Source organism: Tamandua tetradactyla, chromosome 20 (genome assembly GCF_023851605.1).
Source record: "Tamandua tetradactyla isolate mTamTet1 chromosome 20, mTamTet1.pri, whole genome shotgun sequence".
Taxonomy (NCBI): domain Eukaryota; kingdom Metazoa; phylum Chordata; class Mammalia; order Pilosa; family Myrmecophagidae; genus Tamandua; species Tamandua tetradactyla.
The window spans coordinates 29887509-29908374 of NC_135346.1; the positions used below are offsets into that span (position 1 = coordinate 29887509).

Here is a 20866-nt window from a genome sequence, read left to right on the forward strand (position 1 = left end):
TAAGACCCAGAAATGGAGTGCTGCAGCCATGAAAGTTAACATAGCTGTATTAGTTAGGGTTCTCTAGATAAACAGAATTAACAGGGAACACTTGCAAATATAAAATTTATAAAAGTGTCTCATGTGACCACAGGAACGCAGACTCCAAATCCACAGGGCAGGCTGTGAAGCCGACAATTCTGATGGAGGGTCTGGATGAACTCTGCAGGAGAGGCTCACCAGCTGAAGCAGGAATGGGGCCTGTCTCCTCTGAGTCCTCCTTAAAAGGCTTCCCCGTGATTAGATTTAGCATCACTAATTGCAGAAGACACTCCCCTTTGGCTGATTACAAATGGAATCAGCTGTGGATGCAGCTGACGTGCTCATGACCTAATCCTATGAAATGTCCTCATTGCAACAGACAGGCCAGTACTTGCCCAATCAGGTAAACAGCTACCACAACTTGGCCGAGTTGACACATGTCCCTAACCATGACGATAGCTATATACAATAAGAGTTAAAGTAACCAAAGAAGAGATCAGGCCTCAATTAGAGATAAAAACTAAGCCAATCTGCCTGGGACTAAGGTAAATCATAATAGTGGGTAAAAGATGACAGTGCATCTACTCTAGACCTGCACCTACTGTCTGAGACCAAAGGAAGAGAGGTTTATCATGTCTAGAAGCTAAATTTTCTGTAACACACTATCTGAATCACCTGTCTGGATAGCTCAATTAACCAACCCAAACTCCTGGAGTCCAGAATGGGAATGGAGCTTTGTAATTCTGTATAACTTAATATAATACCAGGATACCTCTCAGACTGTGGTGGGCTGATAATTGAAAGGTATTGGTAGAGTTCCTTGAGGGTCCAAAAGAAAAAAGTGGAACTATTAAACTTTCCTCTCTGGAAAACCCCGGCTACCCTCTCAATCACTGGGGACTTCCAAGAAAATAGGCCAAGCCCTTGATTTCGAGGCTTGCCCTCATAAAACTCACTTGTCTGTCACTACAGAAACTTATTTCTGTCACTTCTCCACTGGAAACTAAGACTATCTAAAATGAGGCTTAAGGGTTGCTCCCAGGAAATCTCTTTTGTTGCTCAGATGTGACCTCTCTCTCTCTAAGCCCAACTCTGCAAGGAAATTCCTTACCTTTCCCCCCTACAGGGGACATGACATTTGGGGTGAAAGTCTCCATTACAATGTGGGGTGTGACTCCCAGGGATGAGTCTGCCCCTAGCACCATGGAATGGACAATACCTTCCTGAACAAAAACAGGAAAAGAAGTGTAATAAAATAAGATATCAGTGGCTAAGAGAGATCAAATAGAATCAAGAGGCTATTCTAGAGGATACGCCAAAATGCAAGCTTCAGTTACATAGTGCTAATTGTCATGGTTTGCTAAATCCCAACCAATATCACTCTTGTTAACTCTTAAGAATACTTAGGGCTCAAACTGAGATTCCATAAAAGTTTCATGCACCAAGTTTGCGTTCCTGGAACCTATAATTTCCAGAAGGTTCCTAGGCCAGATAAATCCTGAAATCCAGAAAGACCAGCCTCTCCAAGATTATCAACTAATTACATTCCCCTATCCTTTAGTGTCAACACCCCTTGTCAACGTGAAAGTCAGAACATGCATAGCCTAAAGATCCCTGTAGATAAGGAGAAGGATCAAAGGAGGAGTTATAACAGAGCAAATAGGATTTAACAAAGTAGTATGGCTGCTGAATCACAATATTGATATTCCTTCTAGCCTCCAGTGTTTTGGAGCTGCTAGAAAGAAAAATGAAATAGTAGAATGGTAATCCATAATAAACTCTGAAATCTGTTCTATCACTATTTGTTGAAGGGTACTTTAAAATCATTGCTTTTTCTTTCTTTTCTTTGTATGTATGCTATAACTCACAATTAAAAATGTTTAAAATTTTTTGTAGTAGCCATACTTTTATTTAAAAATTTAACACATTCTTAAAACAATTTCAAACTTACAGGAAAGCTGCAAAATTACTACAAAGAACTGCCTTTTACCCTTCAGTCTGATTCCCCAAATGTTAAGATTTTGCCACCTCTGTTTTATTGGTTTTTTTCCTATCTATCTATCTATTACATATCATTTTTCTTAGAGTAGTCTACAACTACCCCATTAACCTATAGGGCTTGATATCTATCTGCATTATTACATAAACACCCACATCATTTTGTTCCTTGCTGTATAGTATTCCTTAGTATAATATACCAGTTTATCTGCCTATCAGTAGAATTTTGTTTCCAATTCTTTTTATATAACAAACCATGCCGCAATGAAAGTCCCTCTGCGTGCACTTCTGTGAGTGTTCCTCTGTGGTAGGTGGAGGAGTTTACTCTTAGATGCAACCCACAAATGGAAGCAGCATCAATCATGGGGATTTCTAAGCACTCAGTGTTGTCTAGACCCAGGAAACCTGTCCTTACTAAAGGCTGACCTCACATTAACTCACTGCCTTATTTCATCTAATGCCCAATCCCTTTGGGGCTCTGCAGAAGGACGAACTTACTTTTGATGAACTCTTAAGAACTCAAACTATTCTAGCAGACTACTCTGATACTAGGTTTGAGGGATTCTCTCACAAATAGAGATTTCATCCCTTTCAAAGGTTATAGGGCATTTGCAGGAGATCTTTGGATAGCAGCATCTAAGATCACAGTGTGTCACTGCAAATGGGACACATTTAATGGTGTTCCTAGGAAAATGACCAGAATGCCTGGATCCTGGGACTTCTGCTTGCCCTTTTTTGTGCCCTTCCTGGATACTGGGGATGTCATGTCACCTTCTGTAAACTGTGTATAAATGCCTGAGCTTAAATCCACTCATTTATAATGTGATTAGGGAGCAACAATCACCACCTACTTTGCATAGACTTTGTTTTACATAGCACACAGCTTCTCATTTCATTCCTGCATCAATTCTGAGATATACACATGAGGGAGATAATTATAATAAATATTATAATAATATACAGTGAACATTGTTATTCATTACAACTGAGCAATTTGAAATGAAAAGACACTAACTGGTTGCCCAAGGTCACACAGCTAGGAAAGGAGGGCAAGCCTGGGCCCTAGGTCTCCTGATTCCTCATCCTATTCTCTTGCATTGGACTGCCCAGTTGTGTGGCTCTGAGGACTCGTTTGTAATCCTTAATAACTAGGAGAGGCATACATCTTCAGCAAACTGTAGGATTTAGTAGAAATTTATATTCACAGATAGCATTTAGGTCGTAAAGAACCAAGTGAATCAGAGGGGAGAGAGCCAAGCTTGGGGGAAGAGGGCATGGGAATTAATTTATTTACTGAGCTCTAAGAAAAGATTGATAATAGCATCTTGTCTGAGAGAATTTACTGCATGGATTAAAGATACTGCCTGGGTGACTTTAGCTGGACCGGTCATGGAAGGCCCCTCTTGGGAGGTGTCTTCAAGTTGCAACCTAGAGTATGAGGTTCCCGCCTTGTAAAGAAACAAGAGAAGAATGAGCCAGATACAGGAAGAGCAACTGCAAAGGTCTACATGCTGTGCAAACTCACAGGAAGGCCAGCCGATCTGCCTGAGCAGGGAGTAAGAGGTAGAGGGGGACATAAAATAAGAAGCAGGCACCCCCAAAGGACAACCTGGGCGATCCATGCTAAAAGAGCCCAGAGGATGGTTCTAAGGAATATGGGACTTGAGGGTACCTTGAGGTAACAACTAGTTTTGGTCCAGCGAAGCACAGCCAAGGAGGACACTATAAGCAGGAGAACCACAGGCAGAGGAGAAATTACTGGTGACTAATGAATAAGACTCAGCCTCTTAACCTGTGAAATGGGGGAATAGGACAGAAGGCTCACTGATGCCCTTTTCGGGTAAGTTGTACCACTGAGGAAACTGGGCCTAGAGAAAGATGGCCAAGAGCAGGCTGAGTTCAGCACTCGAATTTCCCAAATTCCTCTCCAGAAATGGCTCCACCCCAGCTCTTTCCTTGTGCTGAAAGGTGACTGGTCAGGAAGGGATCTCCTGTCAGTGGCCAGACCTGAGCACAAGGCCAAGCAGAACCCTGGGGGGAATCATTTGCTCAGGGACCCCCCACAGGCAGTGCCACAGCCCCCCAACACGGTGATCTCAAAGCCAGGCCCTTTGTTCCCTGCTGCAGAAGCTTCCCGAAAAGCTCAGGAACCACTTTGATTTTTTTTTTCCTTTCTTTTTAAATTTCTCCAGGAAACAATGTGAGGAACAAGAGAAAAAGCATGGCCCCATAACAAAGCTGTTTCAGCCAGAAAAACAGGTCTGCGCCTCTCAACTCCACAAAGGTTTCAGGAGCTCATCCAGCGAGGAAGAGAGGAGCAGACCCCTGTTGGTTGGTGGGTCCCTGGCAAAGCACATCTCCTGGTGTGAAGTTCACTCTTGACCCAGGGTGCGGATCTCAGCACAAACCAGTGGTGCGTCTGGAGGGACAGTGGTCAGAACCAAGAACATCAGAATTAAAGGAACCTCAGAAATCATCTGGTCCAATCCTGTATTTACAAATATGGGAACTCAGGCCTAGAGAAAATCACCTAACATATTAGCGGTTGTTCCAAGGCTAAATAGCTGAAGTGTTTTGAGCACTTACTAGATGCCTGATATTACACTAAACCCTTTATGCCCACATCCCTGTTGATCCTTACACTGAAGTAAGTATTGTTATTAACCCTATTTTACAAGTGAGGAGCCTATGGCTCAGAGAGGTTAAGACACTTGCCTTAGATCACACAGTGGTAAACAGAGTCAGGACTCTAAACACTTCATCCCATTGTTCCGGGCTGAAACACAAAGTGCTAAAATCCAGGGGCAGCAGGACTGCAACCAGGATCTCTGATCTCCCAGCCAATAGAGCCACTTCGAGCCTAGGCCCTTTAATCCTGAGGATAGTGTGTTCCGTGGCCATCCGCACCCTATACAACGCATCCAAAATAAGCCATTCACCCTGTCACTGGCAGCTGTGATTCCTTAGTCCTCTTAGTTCTGTACTCTCCCTTTTCCTTCCACCTCCTTCTCCTTCTGCCTCAACTTAAATGCCAACTCTTCAGAAAGTCGCATCCCTTTTAGGGCCCACTACTGCCCCTTGCTCACTTACTTTAGAGATTGTGATCCTAGACCTGTGTGTTTGTTAGTTTGTTGTCTTCCCCAGCTTTATGCCAGACTCAGTGCCTGGCACAGAGCAGGTATGCAATTAGAAGTTGTGGAATAAATGAGCAAATAAGTGAACCAAAAAATGAAGAAATCCTTTAGTCGTTTAATTAAAAGTCCGCCAAAATCTCTCATATATTGTACTTGTATAACTGATTTTGTTAAACCTATGTAATGCAGAAGTCTGCCTTGATCCAAAGACCAGGTAATTTGGAGTGTGTCCTTCCAGGCCTTTTTCTATGCTTTACAGACACATGTACATTTGGAAACTATGTGTAATCCCCTTTGAATGAAAATGATATAACTATTACATTATATATGAATTCTATGTGTATATTATATATAATATACATGCACATACATATACCTTAACCTAAAGAGGATCATATTATATATTTTTCTGCAATTTTCTTGTCTTATCTAATCATATAACATGGAAATCTTCCCCCACCAACATACATAGATCTGTCTCTGTACCTGTATCTGTTAGCCATATTATTTTTCAAAAATAAAAATAGAAGTACTCACTCTTATGTGAGGTGGCCTAATGGTATCTATAGAAAGATGAAAGGTGGTGGAGTTATACAGAGAAGGTAGGGTTTAACAAACGAATATGGTTGTTGAATCACTAAATTGATATTTTAGTCTCCAGTATCTTAGAGCAGCTAGAAGTAGAAACCTAAAATTGTGGAATAGTGACCCATGCCAAACTCTGAAATCTATCCTACAACCAATTGTTGTGCTACGCTTTGAAATGTATGCTTTTTTGTATATATATATTATTTTTCACAAAAAAGAAAAAAAGTCGATTGTGATGATAAAAAAAATATTCCTTCTAGCCTCCTATATTCTGGAACAGCTAGAAGGAAAAGTCTGAAGAAAAAAAAATAGAGGTCCTTACTCTCAGTGAGATAGTCTAAAAGTATTGAAATGACAAGTAGAGGCCAATCCATCCCCAGCCACTCTCCTACTTCCCACGCCTCACAGGAAGCTGAGGACGGGGGAGCGTGCTTTCACAAATGCATCGGAGTGGGAGGGAAGGGGCAGGCTGATGTGGTGGAGGGCAGGGGAGGATGGAGCTAGAGAAAAGCAACAGGAAATAAAACTGGGGGGCCCAGACCTGTGTCAGCCAACAACAGCAAGGAGTGGGGCAGAAAGTAAGGAGGAGAGCTAGAGGCCGACGCCAGTGAGGGACAGGGGGTCAGGAAAGATGGGGTCTTCGTGGGAAGAGAACCATGGAGCACTGGGTTGAACAACGCCCCCTCCCCAAGTTCATGTCCATCCAGAACCTCAGAAGGTGACACTGGGAAATTGGGTTTTTACAGATAGACTTAGTTAAGATGAGGTCATACTGGATTAGGTTGAGCCCTAAATCCAATATGACTGCTGTCTTTAAAAGAGGAAGGAGAGGGAGATTTACACACAGAAAAACACAGAAGGAAGAAGGACATGTGAAAACAGAGGCAGAGTTTGGAGTGCTGATGCCACAAGCCGGGAATGCCTGGGGCCACCCGGAGCTAGGAAGAGCCAAGGAAGGATTCTCCAAGATGGGAGGGCGCATTGGCCTTGGTCAACACCTTGATTTCAGCCCTCTAGCCTCCAGAACTGTGAGAAGATAAATGCCTGTTGTTGCAAGCTGCCCAGTAGAGGTACTTTGTTACCACAAAGTGAGGACTGGGGCATGGCCACCGGTGACATATGCAAAGAAAGCGTTCTTCTTTTCCCTTGCTGCAGGCAGAGAAGCTGCCTCCCAGTACTTTTGGCACATAGATTCCCAATACCCAGGAGCATTTGCTTGTTTCCGGGTGGAACTTGTTTGGCTCAGTTCTGGAGTCTTAAAGTCCAAGATGAAATTCTAAACAAAGGGACTCTCTGCTCTCTGGTTCTCAGCTCCATTTTCTTGCAAGGAAAGAGCCAAGATTCTGCTTTCCTGATGACTTTCACAGCTGATTCCACAGAGAATCCCACCCCCAGCTTCCTCCTACGTCTTTCCCGGCTGCCCCCGATTGTTGTGGACATCCTCACGGGTATAGCTTTTTAGCTCATTTTAACCCTTTTTATCCTGTCCTTATAATTACGCAGAGACAAAAGTAGAAAGTGATTGGGGCTTATAGATCACTCCAAGTTTCAATCATCTTTCCTAAGAGCTTTCTTTATTCATCAGCTTCCAGCTGGATGTATTAAAAGGAAAACCCTAGGCAAAAAGAGCTAGTCAATTAAGCTCCCTGTATTTGAAAAATTATGAGGCATGTTCTCATGACCACTGTTTCGCAGAAATGCCAAAGGGTCTACATGAGTAGAAAATGGCAGACTTGTCCTGAAGGCAGGGATAAGAGAGGGATGATGATAATAATCAGCATGCATCAAGTCTACATTTGCCACGCATTAAACCAAGGATTGTAATACATACACCAATCCAAAAAGTAGGTAGTTTCATTAAACCCATTTTACAGATGAATTTGAGGCTCAGAGAGGCTGAGTACCTTGCCCAAGTTCATGCAGCTAGTTAATGATGGAGCTGGGATTGTAAATCAGCCAGTTGGGAACCAGACCCTCAGCTCTTAACCAGGGGATCATCAGATTTACCTAATTCATGCTTTGCTTGATTAATTATTGCCCCTCCCCTTCTTCCTTCTACCCCACCCATCCACCCCCCAACCCCCCACCCCCGTCCAAAGAGGATTTATGCTCAAGACGGCGGGATTCTGTTCTGTCTTGTTCACCGTTGTATCCCCAGCAGCCAGCCAGGACCTGGAACAAAATAGACAATAAATAAATGCTGAGTGAGTGAATTAATGAGCGAATATCATGCTTTTATTTGAACATGTTATGCAATCTGAAATTTTTTATTTCATTGAGGTTTTGAGTGATAACAAGAACAAGAATATTTTCATTGAACAGATCTGTTAAATTTCACATATTTAATTGACCTGAACTTTCTCCCAGAAAAATGTCTTTCTACAAGCATTAGAACCTAGCAAATTACCTGCAATTTTGGGGTTGACTAAGAACTCCCAATCTGAAAATGTAGGGTTTCTCTAAAGAGATCTTTTGGAAGAATTTAAATATTTATTGTTCACCTACTATAACTCTAAATTTATTCTAGGCTTCTGCCCCTTTCAGTAGCAAACAGTGGGCTGTGAATCACCTGGGATACTTTTCTGAAATGCAGAGCAAAGGAGTCCAGACACTGGGAAGCTACATTTTTACTAGAATTTCAGATGGTTGTCATACAAGCAAAACCACTGTGAGACATTAGGGCTAGTTTACCCCCCACTCCTATTGAAAAACTCCCTAATAAACTGTTGAAATATGTTTCAAATACATTGACACTTTGGCTTGTCTAAAAATTTTTTTTTTATTCTGATGAAATATACATAACAAAAATCATTTTAAACTCTTCACGTGTCCAATTCTGTGACATAAACTAACTTGACATTGTCTAATTTTCACCATTATCCTTTTCCAAAAACATTTTCTTCGTCCTAAACAGAAACTTATACTCAGTAAGCACCAATTTCCCATTTGCCCTTCCCCCAACCTCTGGCAACCTCTATTCTGCTGTTTATGAATTTTCTTTTTCTAAATATTCCATATAAGAGAGATCATACGGTATTTGTCCTTATGTGTCTGGCTTTTTTCATTCAACCATGATGTCTTCAAGTTCCTCCATGTCATAGAACATATCAGAACTTCATTCCTTTTTATGGCTTGATAATATTCCATCGTACATTGCTCTAGTTTGCTAACTGCCAGAATGCAATATACGAGAAATACAATGGCTTTTAAGAAGAGGAATTTATTAAGTTGCAAATTTACAGTTCTAAGGCCGTGAAATTGTCCAAATTAAAGCAAGTCTATAGAAATATTCAATCTAAAGCATTCAGGGAAAGATGCCTTGGTTCAAGAAGGCCGATAATATTTGGGGTTTCTCTCTCAACTGGAAAGGCACATGGAGAACATGGCATCATCTGCTAGCTTTCTTTCCAGGCATCTTGTTTCATAAAGCTCCCCTGGGGACATTTTCCTTCATCTCCAAAAAGCTCTCTGGTTGTGTGGGATTTCATGGTTCTCGTGGCTTTGTCAATTTCTCACTCTTTCCAAAGTGTTTCTTCTTTTAAAGGACTCCAGTAAACTAATCAAGCCCCACCTGCAATGGGTGGGGTCACATCTCCCTCTAATCAAAGATTAATACCCACAATTGGGCATGTCACATCTCCCTGGAGATAATCTAATCAAGTTTCCAACAGTGCTCAATAAGGACTAAAAGAAATGGCTGCCTCTACAAGATGCATTAGGATTAAAACAGGGCTTTTCTAGGGTACATAATCCTTTCAAACAGGCACATATGTATATATCAAATTTGGTTTATCCATTCCTCTGTTAATGGACACTTGGCTATTGTAAATAATGCTGCTATAAGCACTGGTATACAAATATATGTTTGAGTGCTGTTCTTAGCTCTTTGGGTTATATACCTAAAGTGGAATTGCCAGGTCATATGGTTATTCAATGATTAATATTTGAGGAAACAAACTATTTTCCACAGTGCTATATTATCTTGGGGTCATGAACCACATCAATATATTTCACATATATTGGTGTATGTATAAGGTAAAAACATTGTATGTGTCCTAAAAGGTGTTCTTTCCCCAGTTTTAAAAGAGTAGCCACCTACCCTTACTTCAATATTCCAGTTTCTGGTGCCCTGAGACACCCTCACAGGGGACCAAGCTAGAGGTAAGTACATCTGGTCCCTTTCTGCCACATGACACTGTGTGTCCTAGGGCAGTTAGCTCAGCCTCTCTGATCCACTTGTCTACAGACTGGAGGGCTTAGACCTGCGTGATTCTACACAAGCTCTAACTGGAGTTAGATAGACAAGTATCATGTGTCTTCTCAGTCTTGTTTGTCTACACTCAAAAGTCATACTTCTGGGCAGGCCACGGTGGCTCAGCAGAGTTGTTGCCTCCCATGCCGGCAACCCGGGTTCAATTCCTGGTGCCTGCCCATGCGACAAAAAAAAAGGTCATGCTTCTGTGCTCATGAATTAGGTCTGAACCTTCTGAAAGGTGACAGGGTAAGTAGAGGAAGATAAAGAATCCCACCCTATGGAATCAACCACGAACTCTCACCCTACCACCGCAAGATTCAGAATATAGGTTACTATAATAAACACCTATAAGTGTAAGTTACAAAAAAATACTTTGGGCAGGAGTTAGGTGACCATACAAACCTGGACCGGTGGGGTTGAGTCATGACGCCACACACCTGCTCTTCCGCACATGGGGAAGTATTTCAGGTTGGGGATTCCTACACTTCCACCCTGAGGGTTGTGTGAGGTTAGAAAAGACACAAAGGTCGTTCTGGCCACAGATACTTATTGAGCATTTTGTGCCAGGCACTGTACTAGATATTGGGGTTCCACCTGCGAACCCTCCTGACATCGAGTCTTTCACGGAGCTAAGGGGGGAGAGACGCTAAACAGGTAACAAACGAACGTGTGATAAAGGAGCATAAAAAGAGAAAAGTGGGGAGGTGAGGACCTAAGATAACAGGCTGGGGGAACCTCTAATGTCTCATCCACCAGTCCGGACACCACTTTCTGCAGGTAGGAAAGAAGAGAAGGCAGTGGCGGGAGTGACCTGCTCTTGGCAGCAGGGCTGGCAGAGGAAACCGTCTTCCTGCAAAACCAGTCCTCTCTCCACAGCCCCTCCTGATTATGACTTTACTTCCCTGTCATTATCTAGCCTTTCGTCACCAGCACCGAAGGGGTTAGAGCAGGCTCTCCAGCACCCCTGGTGGGGTCCGTCCTTGTCCCCATCACACTCTAGGGGCCGGAGCCCAGCGGGCAGCCGGGTGGGGCGGGGCCTCCGGGCGCGCCGGCGCGTCCAGCAGGTGGCAGCCGCGAGCGGCCGCGCCCCCCGCGCTGCCAGCCCTGGAGTCCGCATCATGGATGGCGAGCTCTCCTATTTCGCCCTGCTCGCCTTGGAATTCGAGAACCCAGACGAGGACCAGGATTGATGAACCGGTCGCAGGGGCCCGGGCAGGGGCCTCTGGCTCCCGACGCTGGCCGAGAGGTGAGTCCCGGGGCGGGTCGCTGCGCCCGAGGCCGGGCGGGGACGCGCTGCCCCCGCCCTGCCTCCCTGCGGTCCACACCCCCTTTGGGCTCCGGAGCGGAGTGACTGCGATAGTCCGGGGCGCGCAGCAGCAGGCGCGGCCGGCCCCGCTTCTGGCCGGAATTCGGGTCCCCAGGAGCCGGACGACCAGGACGTCCGTGTCCTCCCCGCCTCCTCCTGCTTCCTGCTCTCACCTGCGCCTTATTAATCGACTCGCCTTCAAGGCCAGCGGCTCCAGCCTGGACTGAGAGGGGACGGCGGCGGGAAAGAGAGCACCTGAGGATGCAGAGCTGACGGTGACTTGTCTTTTCGCCCTCAGGTGATGTGTGAGGTGCCAAGAACAGATTTTAAAGGCAGTGGGAGCCTCCGTATTGAATGAAAGACCCAGAGCAGAGGCATCACCATGAACACGAGCAGTAAGTGGATGCCTCCTATCCTTTGCCATGGGAACAGGGGTGGGGGCGGGAGGTGCAGGAGCCTGCGTCGGGGCTGCCTGGGAGGCAGGCAGGAAGCCCGGCATCTGCGTGGACACATGGCCCCCAGACTCCCTTTTGGTGTGTTTTGTCGTTTGCTATAAGAGAAACATCGGTTGAGTTTTTCGTGATAATTTTGCTAATATTTTATGGGCAGTGCCAGTTGCCTCTGCCAGGAAGGCTGCTGTCTCCTCCCAGCAATGCCTGGGAAGGCCTAGGGAGCAATAGTGCTGGCCATTGTCTGACTGTGGGGGGCTCTAAGGAGACCTCCCTACGCACCTCTGGACACCAGGGAGGGCCCTGCTTGCTAAGCTGGAGAGAACACCAAGGCCCTTCAACCAGTTGGCGGGTGTGGGCAGACTGTGGGATGGGAAAGAGCAGTTTGATAAACAAACCATCACGAAGCCACCTTTGGGTCTGGAGATTGTGAAATATTCAGCTCCAGTGAACTCCCAGCCCTGTGGGCCTGGAGTGTTTTCTTCACACACCTATGACTGACTACTCAGCCCTGCTGGCAAATGAGAGAGAAGCGACAAGCCTTTTAGCCAAGGGCTTTAACTTGTCAGAGGCAACTACTGCTTTGCAGAGCCCAGATCAGACGCTAGAGTTGAACCTCAGCTGCTAAAAAAGACATCAGAAATGCAAGGAAGACACTGTTTCTCTATAATATTGTCCCTCTGACCATAGGCACCAGACGGTGGCCTGGACAGTGCCCTGGGAGGGAGATCTGGGTTCAAGCCCCCTCCCCCACTCGCTTGTCAGCTTAGCTTGTGGGGGTCATTCCAGCATCGAGTGGGGGGTGCTGAACGAGAGGACCGCTATAAACATTCACTGCTCTGGGTCTGATCTTTGCCCCCAGTTCCCCCTGTGGATCTCAGATTGCTCCCCTATGAAATGAGAGTGGTTGAATTAGACATATTGGGGGAGGGGCGCCTTAAATATAAGAATCTGCAAGTTTCTTTTTAAAAAGCTGGAGATGAGCATCACGCCCAGGAAAATCAGTACCTTAGGAGGCTCTGTGCATACAACCCATGATTTCCTCACCCTCCCCTCCATTCCAAGGCTAATGGCATAGACAGGAGGAAAATAAATCAAAAGCCACTGACATGGGAATGAAATGTATTTATTTACTATGTATCTGTGTGACTCATCTCTCTGATGTCTCCTTTTGTGTAGTACATTTCTGTGCTAAGCAAGTGAGTGGGGCTGGACTCCTTCTTCCTCTTACAGCCAAAAAGAATTTGCCTATTGAGTTTGACAGTCTGGAATAGTGTTTTGTCTTCAAACCAGGCTCAGGAAAAGAGCAAAATTCTCTAGAACCTATCACCTAGTGGGCCACATTTTTATAACTGCCTACCTTCAGACAAATAAAGATGTACATTGCCTGTCACATCTTACTGTCTCTAAGAAAAAGTGTATTTAGGGGAGTCCTTTCTCACTAAAACAGCAGAAGAGAAAGATGGCTCATCTATTTTTCAGGGAACTAAGAAATAAGGTTAATAGACAACTGACTTGGCCTTTTTCTCTCTTTCTGGAATCCTTAGGAACTCTTTTGCTATTAGTAACACTGGATATTCTTGGAAGAAAGAAAGAGCGTTCTTACTTTTTTTTTTTTAAGAAATGGTAACCAATAGAGCTGAGCACTGCAGGAGACAAGGGCTAGAAAAAATGCCATTCCAGCCTCGCATCCTTTTTCTGAGTAGGCAGAGTGTGTTTATTTTCTAGAAGTAGTGGAGAATAAACAGAGCAGAATGGAATGGGTGGCCCTGGGAGACCCTGAGCTCCCCATTAGTGGAGGTCACACTCAAGAGTTCACTGGGGGGAACAAGTGGGGGATCCTCCAGGGCAGGGCTCTGGGGCTGGACACAATAATGAGCAAGGCTCCTCCCAGCCTTAAGGAGAGAATAGAAACCAGACTTCCCACAAGTGAAGGGGTGACCGGGCCATAAGGTCATAGGGACAGGGCGTGGGCAGGTGGTGCTCGGGGTGACCTGAGCCAGACCACATTGCCCTCTTCCTCGACTTAATCCTCATGCCTGAATTTGTGCAAATCCTTACTTAGATATCGTTGTTGTTGCTGAATGTCCCTATATTAAATATTCACTCTCCACCAGCGCCTGTGTTAAAACTTCACTTGCGTGATCTCATTGAACTCTCACACCCAACCTGTGGCATGGGAATTATTAGTCCTATTTTCTAAGAGAACAGTTTGTAGCTAATGGTCAGTAGCTTGCCCAGGGTCATGCAATTCACTCTTAAATTAGCAAAGTTACTTGGACATGTAGCATATTTCATGGTGCATGCAGTTCCTGATATCTTAATCTGGAGAAGAGGATCAGAGGGCTGTAATGTTGGGGTGGTGTATTAGAGTGGAGATAGGTTGGACTTTGGATTCAGACAGTCTGGGGTTCTGGTCCCCTTTAATTCACTGATTAACTGGGCAGCTTTCACCATGGTTGTGCCATCTGCAGAAGGTGAGCGATGGCCTCAGCCCAGAGTGGAGACAAAATGTAACATTCGGTGTAGCAATGTTGTAGCCACTGCCTTCTGTTGACTTTTGGAACTTTGGCCTCTTGAACATCTCCCCATGTGTAAATCTCCCCATTGTAAATCACAAAGAATACCTCACCGGTGTGGTTTTGAGGATTAAATGAGATAATATATGAAAATGCCTTAAAAACATTTATAATTTACTTTTATTAATTACATTTATAAATTACTTTTATTAATAAAAAGCATGTTTCTTAGATGTCCAAGACGGGAGAATGGTCAGTCAGTGACTCGCCAAGTATGAATTTTAGTTTCATCAGAATCCTTTTCTCTGAAATTTAGCTGAGAATCAGCACACCAAAATGAAACAACATGTGAGAATGAAGTAATTTGGGAGGGAATGGGGTCTCTCTCATCACACACTCATTCATGCGATCATGGATTAAAGCCCCTCTTCCACTGGACAGCAGACTCCATGAGAGCTGTGGTGTGCAGCCCCAAGAAGGACACATTCTGGAATGTTCCTTTATTCTAGTGTGCACCTTGACCTTTTACCTGAACCCACACAGCAAGGATGGGGGTGTATCCAGACTTCAGCCTCTCACACAGTCCCCAGAGCTGCAGGGCACCCCCAACCTAATATGCATATGTTTAGGCAGTAATAAATCTTTGGTTATTCTCTGTCCTTGTCTCCAGTTCCTATGATGACCCAATGAGTTCCCAGGCCATTAAGTCCAGAGCCAGAGGAGACTGAGATGACCCCAGTGAACCAGAATCAATTCTGTGTCCCATACAGAACCAGGTTCTTCACTTGGGTCAGAACCCCCAGGAGTTCCAAGCATCCTCGAGGCTCATGTATGAATGTACTGTTCTGCCTCATTCCGTAGGCTTCCTCCTGCCTTCTAGCCCTTTCCTTGGTCTTCGTTATGGATTCGCATGCTAACAAATTACTTTTTTGAAGTAGACTTTGTTTTGTAAAAGGGAAGATTGAGGAGTCACATAACCCCCCAAAAGCATACTGGGGCAGTAAGATCTGGGCTGTGGGGTATGGATTCCTGAGTTCAAGTTCAAGATATATCATGTACTTTCTCTGTGATCTTAGATAGGATAGATAACTTCTCTGAGCCTGAATTTTATCATGTATAAAATATGAGCAGTAATGCCAATGTGAAGAGTTGCTCTTAGGATTAAGTGAAAAACCTGGGAAACTGCCTGGCATTATAAAAGGGTCTCAGTGAATGGCCTTGAATCTGTAGTTGAGTTGGCCATTCAATAGAGCAAAGTTCTGGAATGATGTCTTAAGAGCCAAACCCATTGATTAAAAATTAGCCTGTTTTGCTAGTATTGCCACCAGCACTGGGTTTTATACATAGGAGAGCCTCAGCTTTCAGGAAGCCTTCGGGAAGATTGTTTACTTGGTATTGAATATATGGCACTGGTTGAAAAGGGCAAGACAGGAAGTGAAGGTTCCAGGAAGAGATAATTGCCCTAGTTCAGAAAAGGTATGAGGGCCAGGTGGTTGTAAGAATAGAAATAAGGGAAAATATACAAGATCCTTTATCTGCATGGCCTAGCACCTGATTGCTTATAGGGCAAAGAAGAAGGGGAGGATTCTATCAGTTAGGGTGCTGGCAGGGAACAGATGAGCAATTTGAGGGGAGTTGTACAGCAGAAGGGAGAGTGCAGAGAAAAAAGGATAAACAAGGGTGGCCCAGTACCAGGAAGCCAGTAAAACATGGCCCCACTACCCAACCCCATCTCTCCTGCCCTCAAAGCCTAAATGGGGCTAAAGAAGGAACCCAGACATCCAGAGGGCTGTGGGGTGAGGGTTGCCTGACAGACCCTGTGGCCCCTGGCTCCACGGAGGCAGTCAACCCATGGCAATACCCCATATAAGGAACCAGGGCAAATAAATATCCTGACTTCCCTCTCCTGCATCCCTCTGATCTCCTCTGCCTAACTCCTCATTGGCCAAATCCTAACAAAACTAGAGGGCAAGTGAGGCGATTGATTGGGCCCATAGTGGTCAGTCTTCAAGGGCACAGTACAGGGTAGAGAAGGCAGCAGAGTAGATCCGGAGGGGCAACCATTGAAGAAATCCAGCACAAGGAGCAAGATGACCTTCCTCTGCTAATCCCATAGCCCACTCATGAACTTTAAGAGTTCTTAAGGAAAGGATCCGTTACAAACATAAACACTGTACAATTCCATCTAAAGAAATTTAAATTTGCAAGACAGAAAAAACCGAGGAGATTATTTTCTTAACAAGGAGAGATTTTTTTTTTAAGCAGTGCTTCCCAACTGAAAGAAGCAGTTGTTGACAAATGATTACTTGAGGCTAAGGGGTTGGGGGGTCGGGGGAAGGCGGTTGGTGGAATAATATAAGGAAAATTTTTTAAACCATCTGAAATGAATATAACACATCTCTCGAATCACGATGTGATTTCAAGAGCACTTGTGTTGCATAAAGGAAATGATATCGATTCTGGGTTCCAACTTCCCTATCTGGCAAAAGCTTTAAATTTAATCTTTCTGAGATAGTATCTGTTGGGATAAGTGGTCAACAACTGGCTAATACCCAACATTAGGCAGGTACCATTGTAAAAGTACAGAAATCAACCACAGACATGCTTGAGCATTTGGTTTTGGAGGCTATTTTGCTATGTAAATTGTTCGCATCTCATTCTTAAGGGCACAAACTGAAGCAAGATTGATGGGATTCAAATCCCAGCCCTGCCTTTTACTAGCTGTGTGTCCTTGGATAAGTCACTTACCATCTCTGTACCTCAGTTCTTCATCTCTAATGATAATCACATGAAGATAATAGTACCTCTCGTAAAGTCGTTATGAAGGATAGGTAAGATAATAGCTGTTACTTAAATTGCTTAAAACAGTACTTGGCACATAGCAAGTGTTTATAAAATGAATAAACATAGTGTTTGTAAAGAAATGATGCCACAAGGAGTAAACTTCCTTGTAGTTTGGTTTCTCTGAATATCAGCCATTGCCCGTGACTAACATAGGATGTTGATAGTTGATTACTAAACCCAAGTCTCACAAAGGTTATCTATCTCATCTTGATGCTTAAACCCTAACTTTGCCATCCTTAACCAGCAGAGGTATAACTCTTCCTGAGATGCTAAAGGAAAGGGTTCACATGTAAATAGACCCCAGATGTGAGGGCCGCAGGTGACAATGTGTGTCTGTGTTCAGAAAACACTCCCCACCCTGCTTTCGGATCATTTCACACAACTGTAACATTTCAGTAGTGTTATCAGAATTTAGCACCGTGGTATTGGTTTTCAGTCCGCGTAGATTCTAGGAATGCCCAGCATGAGAAATAAGTATGGGTTTATTTATTTGTTAAAATATTTGACTGAATGCCAGCTCTGCACTAGGCATGATGCTGGGGGCACAGCAGTAAGCATAACAGATATGATGATCCCGGCCTTCCTAGATGCTATAAGTGGGCAAAATTGGCCAGCTGTAGCCAGGATAATAGGACATGCTTTATTTACTCTACTGTGGGTTTTCAATGAATTTGCAATATTTACCAAAATTGGGAAATCTAGCCTATCTTTAAAAACAAAAACTGGGAGTTCTTGCACTACTGACCCTATTTTCCCCATATGGGATTGCCTGTTTTGGACGGGGCATGTGCTCATCTAGAGTTTGCCATGGTTTCCACCTCTCCCTATTCAATTACGCCAAGACAGCCTAATATTTTCACATGACCTTGCCATTGTAGGCATTTGTGTTTTTAAACCCAGTCTGGTAGATGATCCACATAGCATCAAACACGGGGAAGTGTATCCTCACAGAGATGTGGGAACTGCAGCTACCTGGTAATTATTATGGGAGAAAGTCCTGTTTGGTGTTAGCAATTGATTAACACATGCTTTGAAAATCCTATTGAAGTGAAACCCTGCTACATGTCCTTGTTTCACCCACAAACCCATTCCCAGAAGGGTGATATCATATCCTGTTGGATACAGTTGGGCAAACAGCAGGGCAAACAATGTCCCACCCCCAGTTCCTGGAGGTCACAGTCTTGTTTCCAGGAGAACGCAGCAGTAGGAAGTGGGCCACGGACCAAAGCAGGACAGTCTGGATAACTGATCCCACCTCTGGGGACCTTTTCCAGCCCAAAGAAGGCACCTGGGGTGTCTGCACTGTTCCAGAACTTGTTCTGGCACATAGGACGTGCCTGGTCCAGATGGGGACATCTTGTCCCTATCAGGAAGGTCAGTTTAGATATCCACCCAGGAGTGGATTGCAGAAAGACCACCCCATAAGGCTACTCAAGACTTTTCCTCTGTCGTTACCGCATTCTCCGTCTTGAGAAAGAATGGTGACAAAGACAAATTATTTTCTTTCGTTGAGAGTCGATTTTTCCTCTTTCCTCTGAAAAAAACCAAAGTGTAGCAAATAATTCATACAAAGCAAAGCCTGGCGCATAGTAGGTACTCAAAATATGTTTGGTAAATTGATTCATTAATGAAAAGCCCTCTCTTTTTATTTACTATAAAGATGTCTCTATTAAGCTCTAGATTCATCTTCCTCACCATTCACAGGAGATCCCTACCTGGATATTCCCAAGGCACTTTAAATTCAACGTAATTCTAAGTGTCTTCTCTTAAAAAAACAAAACTGCTTCTACTCTCATGATCCCGGTTGATTGGCAGCTCCTCTGTCTTCCCAGGCATGCAAGTCAGTAATGAGAAAGCTGACTCCTTTGACATTTCCCTTTCCGTCTTTCTCAATACGTCACCACTGCAAGTTATCTCTGCCCCCCGATTGAGGCGTAAACTTCCCCTCCTCAATTGTCATCACTTCCCGATGTCTGTGACCACCAGAAGAATCAGACCAGGGGATGCCAGCCCTGCCAGCTACTGGAGACAAGGTTAGGGCAGGAGGTTAGTTGATCATAAGTTCAGGAGGAGACACCTGAGCTACAGTGATTTCAGGTTGCATGGGCAGGAGGCAGTGGTGATGCCACCCTGAAGATCCCTGATAGGCTGTGTCAGAATCATTGTGTCCAGGAAGGACAGTGATGAACTGAGACCTGCTCAGGGAAGAGTGACCAGAGTGGTGGAAGGACTTGAGACATGATGGAAAGAAGACATTGAAGGAGCAATAGAAAGACACCCGAGTTAGCTCCACACGTTAGTTATGTGTCTGCTCTGAGAGTACGGGTGGCCCCTTGACCATTTTATATGATGCTTTTGGGCTGTGCCCTGCTCCCCAGAAGTCTCCACGCCTCTTTTCTAAGACATGGGTAAGTGTAGGCTCCCCTTCACCGCTCCCGTTGCCGTGACATCACCGCTTGCGTGCCTGTACAACAGCCCCGCCCCGCCTCCTGGCAGAATTCCCCTCTACTGCCTGTATCATTTCCAAAGCCACTTCCTCACATCTGCTTAATTTTTTTGCAAGGCATGGGTCTTTCTCCAGAGGTTGTTATCTCTTGTCCTCACCAGCACCAGCAGAGCCAATGAAACGACTGCCTTACAAGAGTCTAATGACACAGTTGATCTATTTTAAGCACCTGAAACACACTCTACCGAGTGCCAGTCTTCCTGCTGCAAGCGGCTCTCAGCATGCAGGGGCAGCCCGAGGTCTGCTGCTCCTTTTGGAGATCTGCAGAAACAGCCCAGGGATCTGGACTCTGCCCATCCTAGGAAGGTCCAAGGCAATTGTAAAATTAGATATTTTCACAGTCGCTAAGCCAGCATATCTGAGAGGCAGCATGAATTGCTGTGGAAGAATTGACAGTGATGCCAGGATTATGTGGTGCAGGAACCTCAGGTGACCATAAATCCCCCTTTGCAAAGGCAGAGGCAGAGCCTGGGTGCATGACGCATAGGAAGTCGGGATCTAGGAAGCACCATCTAAAGAACAAAGAGAAGCCTCACCTCCATTGGAGATTCCTTAGCCTCAGACCCATTTTTCCTCTTTCTCCTAACTAAGAGATATTATTTTCCAACTATAGCCTACATAAATACAAATGTTTAAATATTTTATATAATCCTTGCAACAATCCTACAGGGGCCTTCCCTGAATTTTGTATCCAAGAAAGGTTCCCCCTTTGTATTAGATTTCACCATCCTTCTTAGAACTTCCCACAATTGGCAATTATTTTAAACATTAGCATGTTTACTTTGTTTCTCTCTCTCACCCCGACCCCCCTCCCTTTTAAGCAGTTTTATTCGCACACCATACAATCCATCCTAAGTGTACAACAGTGGCTTCTGGTATAATCACATTATTATGCATTCACCATCACAATCATTATGAGAACAGTTCCATTTCTTCTGGGAAAAAAAAAATCCCATACCCCGCCCTTATATTCCCCTGTTATTGACATGTATAGCTTTGGTATAGTGCCTTCATTACTATTCATAAAAGAATATTACAATATCGCTGTTAACTATAGACCTTAGTGTGCATTAATTGTGTTTTTCCCATATACTGCCCCATTACTAACTCCATGTAATAGTGACCTACATTTGTTCTAGTTTGTGTGAAAACTTTCTTATATTTATAAAACTAGCCACCATCAATGCCCACTCTAGGTTTCGCCAAGTTACACGGTCCCAGTTTTATCCTCTACCTTTTCTTCTGG

The 20866-nt window shown here is 44.3% G+C and overlaps 1 protein-coding gene across 1 annotated transcript in view; it reads left to right on the plus strand.

Annotated features, from left to right (window-relative positions):
- Positions 1–11074: 11074 nt before the first annotated feature.
- ABLIM3 (actin binding LIM protein family member 3) overlaps positions 11075–20866 on the plus strand; it is a 108714-nt gene continuing 98922 nt past the window's right edge. The window contains exons 1-2 of the mRNA XM_077137368.1: positions 11075–11242; positions 11601–11697. Coding sequence (XP_076993483.1) covers positions 11685–11697 — 13 coding nt within the window. The 5' untranslated portion in view covers positions 11075–11242; positions 11601–11684. The remainder of the gene's footprint in view (positions 11243–11600; positions 11698–20866) is intronic.